The 17,037-nt window shown below is 38.8% G+C and overlaps 1 protein-coding gene across 1 annotated transcript; it reads right to left on the bottom strand.

The window, feature by feature from the left end:
* Window positions 1-4,355: 4,355 nt before the first annotated feature.
* LOC116143028 lies at window positions 4,356-6,288 on the bottom strand. Its single transcript, XM_031428443.1, has one exon. It carries the CDS (start codon window positions 6,121-6,123, stop codon window positions 4,540-4,542), a length of 1,584 nt encoding a protein of 527 aa, XP_031284303.1. The 5' UTR covers window positions 6,124-6,288; the 3' UTR covers window positions 4,356-4,539.
* Between the last annotated feature and the right edge of the window lie 10,749 nt (window positions 6,289-17,037).

Here is a 17,037-nt window from a genome sequence, read left to right as displayed (position 1 = left end):
CCTTGTACTCTTAGGGTGTTATTTCTATCCTTTGGCATTAGATGGATTACGCAAGATTCAATGCGATCTAACCTTTGAATTGACTGCTCCCTATGAGCTTTAGCCTTAACTAAATTGCTCCCTATGAGCTTTAGCCTTAACTAAATTGAACACATTGTAACCTGGTAAGGTATTCTGTTATTGTCTCTTTTGTGTTAGATCTGGTATTTTCACCTTTCACTTTAAGGCAGATATGAATGGTTGAATGTGTATGGGTTGAAGAGAAGTTAATGTGATTTCATGATCTTTGATGGAAACAACAATAAAAGGAGTTGATTTACTATTCTTAACAATGGCATTTGCATGTGAAATTTGCCACATCAATTACAGTATCAAACTCGAGATTGAGTTTCCTTTACTATAGGGTAAATTGTTTGATTAGATTCTTTATTATAAAGCATGGCAAAAAATCTTCAATTGGAGTCATGTATGTGATTATAATTTTTTGTTTTCATGGACAGTCGTGAACTTCAAAGTTTGTCTTGGGGTTTATGATAGATGTTTATGGGTATATGGATCATACTATGTTGCTAGATTTTATGGGTTGGGCATATTTGTTTTATTCTTCAGTTCAAGTATTTTACTTTTCAGGTAGTCAATTAGTTTTTTGTTGTAGTAACTTGCTTGGGTTAAATTATTCTTCAAAGAGTCTATTTATATGAGCTCTAAGAGTAAAAGGTGATGATATTCATTAATTTCTAACTCATTTTTGTTCAGCTAGTCTCAACTCTCAAGCATTGACATGAAGGAGTCTCAGTCTATAGATTTGGTTAATGTGAGAGTAAGCGATGATGCTTCTAAGGTAATGAAAATGCCTACCCATACTAGTAGTACTGCTCCTATTCCTAGAAGAAAACATAAAACTTCAGATGTTTGGAATTACCTTGATACATACTTTGATGAGAATGGGAATGAGAGGGCAAGGTGTTTGAGTTGCAACAAATCCTATGCATATGTTAGTGCCTCTCATGGGACTAAAAATTTGAAGCGTCATATTAGAGATTGTGTTAAACGTGTCAATAAGGATGTAGGAAAATTAATGATTGATATTGAGCATAGATTGCAAAATACCAAGATTTGTCAAGAGACTAGTTGTGAGAAAATGGCATTATCAATTATTAAACATAATTTGCCATATTCATTTGTGGAGCATAATAGAATTAGAGATGTCCATTTATATTTGAATATGGAAGTTAAGCCTTATACTAGGAACACCGCTAAGGCATATTGCTTAAAAATATATAAAAGGGAGATGGAAAAAATTAAGATTGAATTAGGGAGGGTTTCTAGTAGAATACGCTTAACTTCTGATTTATAGAGTTCTTGTATGACTGATGGGTATGTTTCTTTAACGGCTCATTATATAGATGAGAATTGGGTGTTACAAAGTAGAATTGTCAAGTTTTGCCATATGCCTCCTCCACACTCAGGGATGCTTTTGGCAGAAACATTGTTTGGTTTCTTAAAAGAATGAGGAATTAAAAGGAAGATTTTCTCTCCTACTTGGATAATGCAAGGAATAATGATAAGATGAAAGATATTTTAAGGAGGCAACTATGTGTGCAAAATGCATTGTTGTGTAATGGTGATTCCTTCCATGTGCGATGTTCTGCACATATCTTGAATCTTATTGTTCAAGAAAGGTTATAAATTGCTAGTGTGGCTTTACATAAGATTCAAGAGAGTGTGAAATATGTTAAAGCAAGTGAGAGTAAATGAATCAAGTTTGGAGAACTTGCTGTTCAAATTGGTGTGAAAAGCTCAATAGGATTGCGATCGAATGTTCCCACTAGATGGAATTCTACTTTTTTACTGCTTGAAACTGCATTAATATATCGAAATGTTTTTGTACATTTGTCTTTGATAGATCCCAATTATAAAAATTGTCCATCAAATGAAGAATGGGATAGGGGGGAGAGGATATGCAAATTCTTACAACCATTTTATGAGATTACAACTCTTTTTTCGGGTTCCAAATACCCTACAACAAACTTGTATTTTAAAAATGTGTGGGAAATCCAATTGCTATTGAATGAAGGGATGGTGAGTGAGGATGAAGTTCTTAGTAGCATGACAAATCAAATGATCCCAAAATTTGCAAAATATTGGGATTCTTATAATGCTGGGTTAACTATTGCAACTATTTTTGACCCACGTTTAAAGATTCAATTTGTGGAGTATGCTTACAAGAAAGTTTATGACTTACCTACTACCCAAAGAAAGATGAAGGCTGTTAAGAAGAACTTATATAAACTTTTTGAAGCTTACAAGGTACAATGTCCTAAAGAAGTTCTCAGGCCTGGCACTGCCACTTCAGATGTTCTTCTTGCAAGTGGTTCTCCTCTTATTATACGTCAAGATTATATTTGTGTAAGTCACTATACTTTTTTATATTTTTGTGATTAATAAAGTATTGTTTATTGTGTAATTTTAACTTTTAATACTTAACTATTTAAATGGTGAAGGATTTTGACAACTATGAGAGTGACTTTAATGCTACCAGGAAGTTTGAATTGGATCTTTATTTGAAAGAGCCAAGGTTTAATCACATCAAACATCATAATATGGATATCTTTGAACATTGGAAAAGCAATTGTGATTGTTATCCAACACTTGCCATGATGGCTCATGAGTATACCAATAACATATGTTGCTTCAGAGTCTGCTTTTAGTATTGGCAGCAAAGTGCTTAATAAATATCGAAGCTCACTTAAACCAAATAATGCACAATCTTTGTTATGCACTCGGACTTGGCTATATGGATATGAATTTGAAGGTAACATGTTAATTTAATATTTCATATGTTTTATTATTTTCATTTACTAATATTTATATTTGTTAATTGTAGATGATGATGAGTTGATCGTGAGCTTCATGTGGCATTAACTAATGTGAGGACTGTGGAGTCAAGAGACTCTACTTAAACAACCATCGGTCCATCATGTTCGTGAAATCAACATTCAACATGAACTAGCCAAGAATATTTAGTTGAAACAATGCCAAGTTATATTTATATTATGTTTTTGTATTTGGAATATTGTGTTTGTATTTGTGTTTGTGTTTTAGTGTTTATGAATTTATGTATTTGTTTTCTATGTGCTTGTTGGTTTTAAATTGATGTGAAATTGATTTGCTTGTGAACTTTTTTGGTGAATTGAATTGAATAGGAAGTATTTGATCATGGGGTGTAACTGCAAAAAATGAAAATTGTATAAATTGTGGGGGTGTAATTGCAAAAATTGAAAATTAGAGAGCAAAAATATGGATACCCACAGATCGACCCGTACCCGTATATGGTAGGGTACAGGCCCAAAATATTGGACCCGTATAGAACCAGTCCTTTTTGGCCCGTACCCACCCATTTTGCCAAGTCTAGTGGTCGACGCCCAACGGCATCTTGATGCACCTCCTGGTGGGTGGTTTTCACGTTGTCGTGGTTTTTGATCTTGTACAAATCATTGTAGGCCTTGAGTGATTGGGTCACTGGGATTGTTTGCCGAAAATTTTGAACTTTTGGCGGAGGCCCTCCTTCTAGAGCTAAAATGTTGATACAAGATTTTGCACCAATTAGAGTGATCCGATTGACCTTGACGGAATCGGAGCTGATATGTGCGTGATTATAGATAACCAACAATGTAATGAATTAAAAGAGGTAAAGTAAATGACACAAAAAGTTTTCAAAGTGGTTTGACAAGCTATACTCTTGTGCCTACGTCCACTGTTTTTGTATTTCCTATGAGAACTTACAATAATAATCCTAGAACAATTTGTTAACCCCTTTCTCATCGTTGGAGGGGAATTTTGTATAAAGGAAAGAGCATAAATAAATGGATTACAATTAAGATTGAAATAAAACTCCAATATTCTTGCGGTTGGACACTAAGATTGTGCCAAGATTGTTATCAATCTGATCTCTCCCGAGATATCCAGGATTTGAGGTTATCTGTCAGCTGGTTGAACAACTGTTGAGATTGGTCGCGACTAGTTCATGTTGGGGTCGAGCTACATCTCGATGAGTTTACGTGGGGTCGAACAATTGATTGAGTTGAGTCGATTCTGAATTGGGCTATAACCTCGCTGATCTTTGACTTTTTCGAACTTAATGGAAAAATCACACACAATGCATGTAAATGAGAGAGTTTATTCTATCGTTACTTTTAGGGTTTTAGAGGATTAATTGATGAGGTATGCACAAACGGGCTTGGATATTCCTGATCATAAAGAAAAAAAAGAATATTATTAAAAATATTGACATGCAAATATTAGATGAGCGAGGCTTAAGCACAACTGAAAAATTAGCTATGTATACTAATTTTCACGCATACAATTGATTAAAACCTTCATGTATTTATAATTCTTCTATGTGCTAAAATTGGCTTGGCAGTAGATGCCTATAGCCATTACCACATGAGCTAATTAATTATACGTATCAAGATGGATACATGAAATTTAACACAGCCTCCTATTCTATACTTATTATTTACATCAAATCTTAATATTCTACTCTATTTTTTGTGCAGGAATTAAAGGCAAATCGACCTCGTCACACCACTCCACACTCCTTGTTTCATAATACGAACTCTTCACATTATTAGGCCAATAACTTAACCAAACCTGCCCTCCAATTCTCCACTTCAACACACTCCCTTCCATTTCTCTGCTCAATCTCCATCCCACTCCCTCTCCATATTCACCTCTTGCAAAAACCAACCCACCCGTTTTCGTAAACGGTCTGTTCCCTCCCATATATCTATTTTTAAAGCTACTGTTGCCACCACGTCCACTCCACGTGGCCATTTCTTGACCAGTTGTGTTGTCACACAAAACTGCATCGAAAACTGCAGCGTTTCCTTCAACATCCTGGTCCCACCTCCAGTTTTTCGTCTTGGTCTTTGTCGTCATCCGCGCCCGAGCTTTCACCTTCGGAATCTTTGAATTCCCATAACTACCCTTGAGATTCCTTTGCATTTCAACTTCTCTTTCGCCGTTGTTCGTTGACCGGCCTAAGCTCAACCCAGCCACATAATTTGACCCAACTTCTGGCCCGACCCAAACCCGTATCCTTGTCGGAAAATGTCTTTCGTCTGCGTATTCAACCTCTTCGTTTTTATTAAACCCTAATTCTGCCACGTGGAAGCGTAGATTATCGACACGTGCATTCACCTGAATATAACCGTCGTAGAATTCCACAGAATATTCCAGCTGAAGGACAGCCTCAAGCTGTTGGTGCGCCAAGACGTATCTTAGAACAGATTCTTTAGCTTCCATGATAGGAAACTTACCGTTATACTTATTTCCGTTGGAGTGCGTCTGTTTCATGGCGGAAATCGGCGCGTATCCTTTTAAAATCCAAAAACCCTGTGCCTCCGTGGCATAAGCGAACCCAGGATGCTGATTTGGCAGTGGTGTTGACGTCTGTAAACCTACGCCCATCTCTCTTAAAATCAACCATTTTGCTAAGATATACCCCAGGGTGCGCATAAAACACAGCTCCGCGTCAACGCCCACTGATTGCAAAAAGGTTCGCAGCACTGGCGCGTGCTTGTTGGTTAACGCTTCCAGGTTGGGACCCAAAATGGAATTGAAGTAAAGAGAACCAACTTCACTGGGAGCGTCAAATACACATAACCAGAACAAACGCGTGAGGAAAACTAAATTAAAGAAACTTGAGAAAGATTCCGGGGAGTGAGAGTCCATGATCCATGCAACAGGGTCAGGTTTAAGTTTTTGAAGCTGAGAACGAGGACAGGTGCTATCGTGCGCGGTAGGGGAGCGGGTGATAATTTCTTGGAGTAGCTGGAGTAACAATGGGAGGAATGGTTTATCTGAAGAAAGAGGACACGCGTCGGAAACCCAAAGAGTCTTCTGAGGATTATCAAGGTGAAAGCCCAGAGAGCAAACTTTGAAGATCACCACCAGGTCCGAGTGGGACCCGGAGGTCATCTCAGCTCGGAGCTGAATCGCTCGAGTAGAGTCATCTTGACTCGAGGCTGAGTTCGCTAGTGTAAAGATGAGTGAAGACTCTGACTCGGCCCACTCAGTAGAGTAGGTTAGGTCACATACCCATGACCAAATATCAAGCATGGTTTGTTGGCTATCGGATTCTTAGTTTTGGCTGTGAGTGCGTGTTTGGTTGATGGGAAACTGTGAATAGAGTTTTCTTATGTTTGCTAGGTTTATATAATGTAAATGAGTGATGATGGAGTTGCCAACTTGGAAGTAACGCAAACCACGTATTGGAAATCATGGAACTGGTGGTTTGTAAGCCATGACTTGTGGGATTTCACTTGAGGCGGCATTAACTCCTGCGTATTTTCTTTCACTTTCTTTCTTGAATTCTTTTGGTTTCTGGTTCAGAGATTTGACGGTTTCGGGTTAGAATTTTGCATGGACAATGATAGTGGGACGTGGAGTTTTGACGTTTTCTTATTTGGGGCTTACACGTGTCGGTACATTTACATGTTCAATTTTGAATCACAGAAAAGAAACACATAAAATAAATACGAAATATGTCATGAATTAAAATGGGTGGTCTACTAACTAAAAGCTAAAGCTTGCATCGTTATCCTCGTCGAATAGCCATGGATTATGTGAACAAAATAATTTATAATTAGAAAATAGTAAAATGAGAACTTGCTAGAAGAAGATATGAAATCATTCTATCAACATTTGAATATATATAGCTAAGTGTATTGGGGTACGTAGGTAGGTCATGTTGGATAGCAAATTCAAGAATTATTGATACAGAATTCTGCACCAATCAACATGATCTGATCGACTTCGCTGGGATCGAAACCGATGTGTGCGTGATTAGTAAAAATTAGCAATGAATATGAACGAAATGAATAAAAAACAAAGAGATTTTTAAAGTGGCTCGGCGAGGTTAACAGCCTATGTCCACTGAGTTTTTTGTATTTTTGGTGAGAGCTTACAATGCAATTCCCCTTTGAAAAAATCCCCCTTCCTTATCGTTCAAGGGGATTTTTATACAAGATTTGTACAGAGAAAAAAAGCGAAATTTAGGGGATTACAATCGATCTGAATCGTAATTTCGATACCCTCATGATTTGGTGTTGTGATTGAGCAGTGATCGCTATTGATTGAGTCATTCCCGTAATATCTGAGATCTGAAATAATCTGAAGATTGATTGAATGATTCCTTGAACTATCCGTTACTAGCTTATGCTGGACCGATCAATCAAAGTTGTTGAGCTCATTCTAGGTCAAGCTATATCCTCGCGTTGGCCCGAGCTTGGTAGAAAAGCCACACACAACATATGCCCCCTAGTATTCGATGCTCGCTTCGAGCTTTGAAGACTATTGTTCGATTTGATATCAAGCTCGGCTTTAACAGTGAGTCTCTAAGTGCATGTTCGAACGGGCTCATATGGTCAACCTTACGCTTGGCCGACGTACCTCACACTTGGATCTTTACTCCTTATAGTACTTGTCAAAATTCAGAATATGAAAAGTCAGGTTATAAAGGTAATTTTCGCGTGGCCGTGTCGCATTAAATGTGATAGACTTTGTCAGTTACGTTTCATCGCGCGTGGCCGACAATAGCTATTCACACGCGAAGTCGAGGCTACGTATAACGACGGTTATCATTACTGTAATCTGAAGGTTCATCATTCCCCGTGTATGATCGACACGTGGCCACGTCTAAGGGCCGAGATTGCTCAATAAATGAAGGGTGAGGATCGACTTTAAGTTGACAGCCACGATTAAACCCCGCCCTTTCATCTCTCAAGCAAACCACTATAAAAGGTGGCGAAAAACCTCAAAATAGTCACTCCAAAAGTTATTCTGACTCTCTTGTAGCTCTCCGCTATTACTCTGTGGGTTGTTACATTTCTCAAGAGTTCTCAGCAATTTCCCCATTCTGGTAAGGCTTCTCTCTCTTATTCTCTTTTGTTTTTCTGATTTTTGCGTCCGAGGGTGGCTACTCTAGTGGCCATATGAGATGTTTTAAGGTTTTAGTAGGGTCTGTTGGGTGCATCTCTGGCGATCTAGGATTGGTCATGTATTTTTGCCGCATTGCGCGAGCTATCTCGGGTGCCTAAAATAGAAGCGAGTGTGGAATGGTCGCTGATTTGTTCGAGCTTTAACACATGTTCGATTCTTTTTTCAGGTATCCAGAGTTGAGTTACAACCATGTCGTCTACTAGCAATCATACAATAGATCGAATTTTTGATTCGCCGGTAAGCTTGGCAGCCCTTGGGGATGTGGCCCTCGAGGTCTATGAAGAATTCGTCACTCGAAGCTCAGACCCTGATGCTACGGGCTTGTCCGATCGTGCTTTGATTCAGCTAGCCCAATATTTGTCATCTCCAACCCATAGGCTATGAAGAGAACCATAATCCTCGGTTACCCTCGGGGATCTCGAACGCATAAAAGCGGTCTATGTGCTGCAGCTTAACTTGATAGTTCCAGGGGAATATTCTCGGAAGAACCACCCTACCTGGATGGGTAGCAACCTTCGAGACTCTCCTTAGGTGTGGGGTATCCATTCCCCCGCACCACTTCATTGATAACATATAGAGGTGATTCGACATTGTTCCTCTTCAATTGTCAGCCAACTCTTACGTGATCATTATCGCGATGTACATCATGTATATGATCACTAAATTGGGTGAGCCATCCGTCGAAGTGCTCATCCACTTGTACAGGCTCAAAAAAAGGCAAGACCAGACGTACTACCTTTTCAAAGTAAGGAGAGTACGTTTTAACAAGTTGATCGATATTCCAAAAAAAGTTCCACACTGCGATTCACAGTTCTTTTTCTACAAAGCCTAAGAGATCACTGTCTTCACTAAGGAAGCGAGTAAGGCTTAGGCTCACGTGCACGTTGTTAGTAATGTTTCGTCGCACGTAAGGGACTATAGTTGTCCACACGCGAGGCCGAGGTGACATGCGATGATGGTTATTAGTGTAATAGTCTGATGGTTCATTGCTCCCAGCGGATGATCGACACGTGGCCACATCTAAAGGTTGAGATTGTTCGACGAATGAAGGGTTGAGATTCATTGCAACTCGATGGCTGCGATTAAACCCTGCACTTTTATCTCCGATGCAAGCTACTATAAAAGGTGGCAAAGTTGTTAGAATCCTCATTCAATCCACGAAAGTTCTCTGGCGTTCTTGTGCATTCACCTGTTGTTTTATCGTTATCACGACACTCTTTCCGATGATTTTTCTGTACTTCTTATTCCAGTAAGGTTCTTGTAACAACTTCTTTCTACTATCATACTCGTGAAATATATTAATAAAAAGACAAGTATATTTATCAAAATGGTTGGGCCCAAAATTTTTCTTCACTTAATAAATACATCCTTTACATAGTACAGCATCATTTGTATAAAAAGACTCTAAAAATCAGTGGACAGTACAGCCAAGTCTCTCCGCTTGTCGACGTCTATCCGACCATGTCCTCACCTATGTCCTGTAAAACATAGAAAACAACGGGGTGAGCACAAAGATGCTCAGTAAGTAAATCTTCTACTCTATAATCCCCGTGCATTACTCGTCAATTCTTTTCGTACTCTTGTCACTTTCTCTAATTCAATCTCTCTTGTTCTTTCTCTACTTCTAGTTCTCACTATTCTTTTCTTTCTTTCTATTCGCATCACCCATGGAGAATATCATAACCATGCATGGATGAGACACTAAAGCATAACAATGCATTTTCTTTCTATTCTTCTCTTATTTTTATTCTTATTCTTTGACGATCGGTCTTGGTCGATGCATGGATTCAAAACCCTTGACCATGTGAGTGTACTCTCTCTCGTGTATAGCTCTCATCCGCATGTATTCTCACGGCTATACAAATTCTTTTTCTCATTCTCATTCCGCTCTCTCATGGCGGAGACCGCTCTCTCTCATGGCAGTTTACATGCGGGTAACTCTACACTCACGGGTTCCCCATCGCACAACCTATTTTCTTTTCTTTTCTGTAGCACTTAATATTCATTTTATTCTCTAGTGCTAATTCTTTCTTTCTCTTTATTCTAAGAGAATTGGTTCTTTTCTTTATCTCTATTCTTAGAGTGTTTCTTTCTCATTTCTCATATTTCTTTCTTTAATGATTACACATATAAACATATGCATATGGATGGCTCATGCCTAAAATCTTTCTTATATGCATTCATGAAATGCAAATATGCTACGTTGCATAAAGTAAGGTTCTCTACTTGTACTCATGCTTCTTTTAGGCATTTCATCAAACAATATGTGCGCATATAAAAACTCTATTCTAACTTTAATTCTACTTCTTTCTTAACCATCCAAAATTGGAGTTCAACTCCTTTAAATCATCACACATCCTGCAAAGAAAACACACTTCAAATATTCCTCTCAAATTCTTCAAATTCTATCCATAATTCTACCAAAATTTATCAACACAATCCATCCTTCTTATGGTGGAAATTTCTCCATAAATCAACATTAAACTCATTCATAAATTCATCAATTCATTTCAAACATAAAAAAAAAAAATCCAAGCATTAATCATCTATAAAGCTCTACACATCATTCAATCATGCAAATCACAACTTAGGTGTATTTACTTACCTTAGGCTCAATTAGAATCCATTTAAGCTCTCTACTCTTGATGGCTTGATACTTTCTCTTAAACCTTAAACACAAACCCAATAAGGATCCTATTCTTTCACCAATAAAATTCACATCTAGAGTAAGGATTCTCACCTTTAAGTGCTTAGGATCAACTTGTATCAATTTCTAGTCAAAAGCTCTTCAAAGATCCTTGGAAAATTGAATGAAAGTTTGAGAGAACTGAAGGATTAAAGAGGCGGTGGAGAAAAATGAATGAAAGGGTTTCTAAAGCTAAACCCTTAATATCTCATATTTTCTCCACTCTTTCCCAATATACCCTTACTCCTTCTTTAAAATCCCACCTATGCCCTTTAATTCTTTGCAAAAACATCCCTATTCAAACTATTCTCCATGTAATTTTCTTGCATTTCACTCTCCACTTTTCCTGCTAATTAGGGGTAGAATGGTCATTGAGTCCCAAAAGGAAGAATTCTCTAAAAACTCAAGGGAAATTTCAGCAGAGTCTTCGCCACGGTGAAGCTATTTCTTCACCTCGGTGAAAACTTACAGTAGCTACACGGGGGTTGTAGCACTTCATCGCCGCAGCGAAGCTTCTTCTTCGCCCCAGCAAAGACTGTAACATCAAGATTTCGTCAAGTCTTATAAATTTTCAGGGCAACCACTTAACCAAACCAATACACCCTTTCAACCAAGGGCCAACCAAACAATATTAACAACATACAGGCTCAAATGAGGATAAATCAATAAACATTCAAGCCATTCATCAAATCTTAACTATGTACCTCAAATGGGGCGTTACAATTCTCTCCCCCTTAAAAGAATTTCATCCCCGAAATTCAGACAAATAGCTCCGGGTAACGATTTTGCATGTCTTGCTCGGTCTCCCATGTAGCTTCTTCAACTTTATGGTTTCTCTACAGGACTTTCACTAACGGAATACTCTTATTTCGGAGCTCCTTATTCTTTCGGCTAAAATCTGAACTGGACGCTCCTCGTATACAAGATTCTCTTCCACAATTATATCCTCTGAGCTCAATACATAGGAGGGATCACTTACATACTTCCGTAGCAGCGAGATATGGAAAACATCATGCACCTTGTCCATACCGGGTGGTAGGGCCAATCTATAGGGTACTTTCCCAACTCAGTGCAACACTTCAAATGGACCAATGTATCTCAGTGCTAACTTCCCTTTATTTCCAAACCGCATCACCCGCTTGTAGGGGGAAACTTTCAAGAAAACTTTATCACCCACTTCGAATTCAACTTCTTTTCTCTTCAAATCAGCATAACTTTTCTGTCTATCTTGGGCTTGTTGCATTCTGCTTCTAATCAGCTTCACATCTTCAATCAATTTCTGAGTCATCTCTGTCCCAATAGTTATATTCAACTCATCTTTCTCACCTATCTCATCCCAATGTAGTGGAGATCTACATTATCTATCATACAAGGTCTCATAAGGCGCTATCTTAATTGTAGACAGATAACTATTATTGTAACCAAATTCCACTAAGGGCAACATCTCATGCCATGATACTCTATAATCCATACAGCAAGCTCTCAACATATCCTCAAGCACTTAATTTGTTCTCTCTGTCTACCCATCAGTTTGAGGATGGTAGGTGGTGCTAAAAGACAATCTAGTACCCAAGTTCCTCTGTAAGCTCATCTAGAAAGCGGAGACAAATCTAGAATCTCTATCTGATACTATTGTCTTAGGTACCCCATGAAGTTTCACTATCTCTCTGATGTAAATCTAGGCTAGTTGATCTGAAGTAGTGCTCTCTTTTACCAGAAGGAAATGGGCTGATTTTGTTAATGTATCAACAATCACCCAAATAGCATTAAATCCTCTCTGAACTCTAGGGAGGCCTACAATAAAATCCATCGAGATACTCTCTCATTTCCACTCAGGAATACTAAGTGGTTGAAGCAATCCTGACGGTCTTTGGTGTTCTGCTTTCACTTGTTGACATACCAGGCATTTAGCTACAAACTCCGCAATAACATTCTTCATACCTAGCCACCAATAGCCTTTCTTTAGGTCTTGATACATCTTGTTTGCTCCAGGATGAGCAGTGTAGGGTGTGTCATGAGCCTCCGTAAAAATTCTCTCTCTCAACTCCTTATCTTGAGGAATACACAACCGATTCTTGAAACGGAGAACACCATCTACCATATGGAACTCTGGTCTCTCATTCTTATGCATTCTCTGCAATAACTTCTGACAGCACTCATCAACCACTTGCTTTTTTCTGATTTCGTCCAATAAGGTAGACTGAATCTCTAACCTGGCAATCCCTCCTTGAATCACTTTAATCTGTTCTTTACATAACTCATCTATTAACTCTCCCTGTCTTGTGAGTCGGGATAAATAAGCTTTTCTACTCAGTGCATCGACTACTACATTAGCTTTCCCCAGCTAATATTTAATCTCACATTCATAATCTTTAACTAGCTCTAACCACCTTCTCTACCTCATATTCAACTCCTTCTAAGTAAAGAAATACTTCAAACTCTTATGGTCGGTGTAGATATTACTCTTTGCACCACAAAGGTAATGCCTCCAAATTTTCAGAGCAAAGACTACCGCTGCCAACTCTAAATCATGTGTAGGGTATCTTGTCTCGTACTCTTTCAATTGACGAGAAGCATAAGCTATCACCCTACCTAATTGCATCAATACAGCACCAAGTCCCTGCAGTGAGGCATCTATAAAAATATCATAATTTACACCCTCCTAAGACAACACTAAAACAGGAGTTTATGTCAACTTTTTCTTTAACTTGTGAAAACTTTTTTCACAAGCAGTTGACCATATAAAAGGAATTCTCTGCTTAGTAAGAGCTGTCAATGGCTTAGCTAACTGGGCAAACCTTGCTACGAATCGCCGGTAGTAGCCTGCTAGTCCCAAGAAACTTGTCACTTCTTTTACCATTTTTGGCCTTTGCCACTCAAAGATTGCCTCCACCTTACTAGAGTCCACTGAAATCCCTTCGCTAGAAACAATATGGCCCAAAATAATACTTGATTCAACCAGAATTCACACTTGGAAAACTTAGCATACAACTTCTTTTCTCTCAATTGTTGTAGCACCATTCTTAATTGCTTCTCATGCTTTTCTCTCGACTTAAAGTAAACCAGGATATCATCAATGAAAACCAAGATGAATTGATCCAAGCAATCGTGAAATACCCGATTCATCAGGTCTATAAAAACTGCTGGGACATTCGTTAACCCGAAAGACATCATTACAAATTCATAATGCCCATACCTTGTATGAAAAGCGGTCTTAACTATATCTTGCTCAGCCACTCTCACTTGATGGTACCCCGACCTCAAATCAATTTTTGAGAACATTGCCGCTCCCTTTAATTGATCAAACAAATTGTCTATCCGAGGTAGCGGGTACTTATTTTTCACTGTCACCTTATTCAGCTTTCTGTAATCTATGCACATCCGTAAAGATCCATATTTCTTCTTCACAAAAAGAATTGGAGCTCCCCAGGAAGAATGACTTGGTCAGATAAAACCTTCATCTAAAAGCTCTTGGAGTTGTTTCTTTAATTCCTGAAGCTCAGCCGAGACCATTCGATAAGGGGCTCTCGATATTGGTGCTGTCTCGGGTGCTAGTTCAATACTGAACTCAACCTCTCTCTCTGGAAGTAAACCCAGTATTTCTTCCGGAAACACATCCAGAAATTCTCGAACTACAGGCACCCTCTGAATTTCTTGCTAAAGAACATCACCACTCTGTACTACATGTGCAATATATCCTGAACACCCCTTTCTCAGCATCTTTCTAGCTTTCAAGCTACTGATCAACATACTTAATTGATGGCCCTCTCCAAAACTAAACTTATCGCCACTATCAAGATTACTTCTTCTTCCGACAGTCAATTTCTACTCCATACTTCCCTAGGAAATTCATACCCAAAATCACGTCGAAATCAAACATATCAAACACTATTAAATCAACTAACAATTCTCTTCCATGAATCACCACAGACTCTCCTGGAAGCATCTCATGGGTCAAAACAGTAACCCCATCAAGTAACTCTATCCTAATGGGTTGGTCTACCATGACAGATTTCAGATCTAATCTTTCTATCATCCCATGAGATATAAAAGAATGCGTGGCTCCAGAATCAATTAAAGCATAAAAAGGATCTGCATGAAAGAATAATTGACCAGTTACAGTTGATGGACTGGCCTCTACCTCACCCTGTGCCACGATAAACACCCTGGCATTCGTACCTCTAGAAACCTGTGCTGCTGGTGGAGGAAGAGCTTTACAATCTTTCATTAGGTGCCCTGGCTGGCGACACCTATAGCAAACATTCAGACTGAACTCTTTTAGACACTCCCCCAAATGATTCTTCCTACACTTAGGGCACAGAATGACTCCAGCAATTCTAGGCCGCTTACTCTGCCAATCACCCCTATTCTTCTTTGGCTGGAACCTCTTTTTGTTCCTCATGTCTCTACTTCTCCCAACCTCAACTCTTTCTTTTTGTGGAGTAGGGGGCAGTTCATTATGTACTATCATGGAGGGCCCTTCTGAACTCATCCTGTTCACATAAATCTCTACTCTCAAAGCCTGCTTTAATGCTTCAATATAGGTATGCAGGGGCTCTGCTCCTATCATAACATCACAGGCCATTTCTGACCTTAACCCGATGACAAATTTCTCTCTTCTCAACTCGGGAGTACTCACTATCCCGGGTGCAAACCTCGCAAGGGAGTTGAATCTAATTGAATACTCTTTCACTGTACTCATCCCTTGCTTCAGATTAATAAACTCTTGTATTTTCTCATGAATCTGGTTAACTGTTTAATACTCGGCCTCAAACACTCTTCTAAAATCTCCCCAAGTCATAGTTGCCATGTCATGAGTCTCTTCCATTAATTCCTACCAAATTCAGGCATCACCCCGAAATAAAAAACTAGCATAGCTAATCTTCTCTCTATCATTCATGGGAAACAGGGCCACCATCCGCTCAACGGACTTAAACCACTCTTTTGCTTCCAACGGGTCCCCAGTACCCCTAAACTCTGGCGGCCAGTGCTGACTTGCAAGCCCCTGAATCAGATCAACTCGATTCTGTACTGTCTGAGGTACGACCCTTCTCGCTCTTATCTTGTGGGCGGTACTCTACTAGGGGTCTCAGTTCTCCTGGTACAACTCTCCCCTGACTCTTCGCTAACACCTGCTGTACAATGGTTCGAATCCTTGTCTCATCAAGGGTAGCGGGAGTTTGTTCCGGCGGGTTAGAGGATTCTCCCTCATTCATCACACCTTTACCCTTCTTTTTATTACTACGTCTCATCTACAAAACAACCATTCTCACATCAACTTCAATAACCCACTAGTAAGGAAAGAATTTAACTTACAGTGGTCGGATAAGACACGTTGTAACGACGAGAATGACACACTGTCCCATCCCAAAAATCACTGCTCTGATACAAAAAATGAAACAACTTTGTTCTACTATCATACTCGTAAAATATATTAATAAAAAGTCAAGTATATTTATCAAAATGGTTGGGCCCAAAAATTTTCTTCACTTAATAAATACATCCTTTACATAGTACCTCATCATTTGTATAAAAAGACTCTAAAAATCAGTGGATAGTACAGCCAAGTCTCTCCGCTTGCCGACGTCTATCCGACCATGTCCTCACCTATGTCCTGTAAAACATAGAAAACAACGGGGTGAGCACAAAGATGCTCAGTAAGTAAATCTTCTACTCTATAATCCCCGTGCATTACTCGTCAATTCTTTTCGTACTCTTGTCACTTTCTCTAATTCAATCTCTCTTGTTCTTTCTCTACTTCTAGTTCTCACTATTCTTTTCTTTCTTTCTATTCGCATCACCCATGGAGAATATCATAACCATGCATGGATGAGACACTAAAGCATAACAATGCATTTTCTTTCTATTCTTCTCTTATTTTTATTCTTATTCTTTCTTATTCTTTGACGATCGGTCTTGGTCGATGCATGGATTTAAAACCCTTGACCATGTGAGTGTACTCTCTCTCATGTATAGCTCTCATCCGCATGTATTCTCATGGCTATACAAATTCTTTTTCTCATTCTCATTCCGCTCTCTCATGGCGGAGACCGCTCTCTCTCATGGCGGTTTACATGCGGGTAACTCTACACTCACGGGTTCCCCATCGCACAACCTATTTTCTTTTCTTTTCTGTAGCACTTAATATTCATTTTATTCTCTAGTGCTAATTCTTTCTTTCTCTTTATTCTAAGAGAATTGGTTCTTTTCTTTATCTCTATTCTTAGAGTGTTTCTTTCTCATTTCTCATATTTCTTTCTTTAATGATTACACATATAAACATATGCATATGGATGGCTCATGCCTAAAATCTTTCTTATATGCATTCATGAAATGCAAATATGTTG

The sequence above is a fragment of the Pistacia vera genome, unplaced genomic scaffold, assembly GCF_008641045.1.
Source record: "Pistacia vera cultivar Batoury unplaced genomic scaffold, PisVer_v2 Contig425, whole genome shotgun sequence".
NCBI lineage: Eukaryota > Viridiplantae > Streptophyta > Magnoliopsida > Sapindales > Anacardiaceae > Pistacia > Pistacia vera.
The sequence above is the reverse complement of the archived record's forward strand: the minus strand, read 5'-3'. Positions and strand labels throughout refer to the sequence as shown.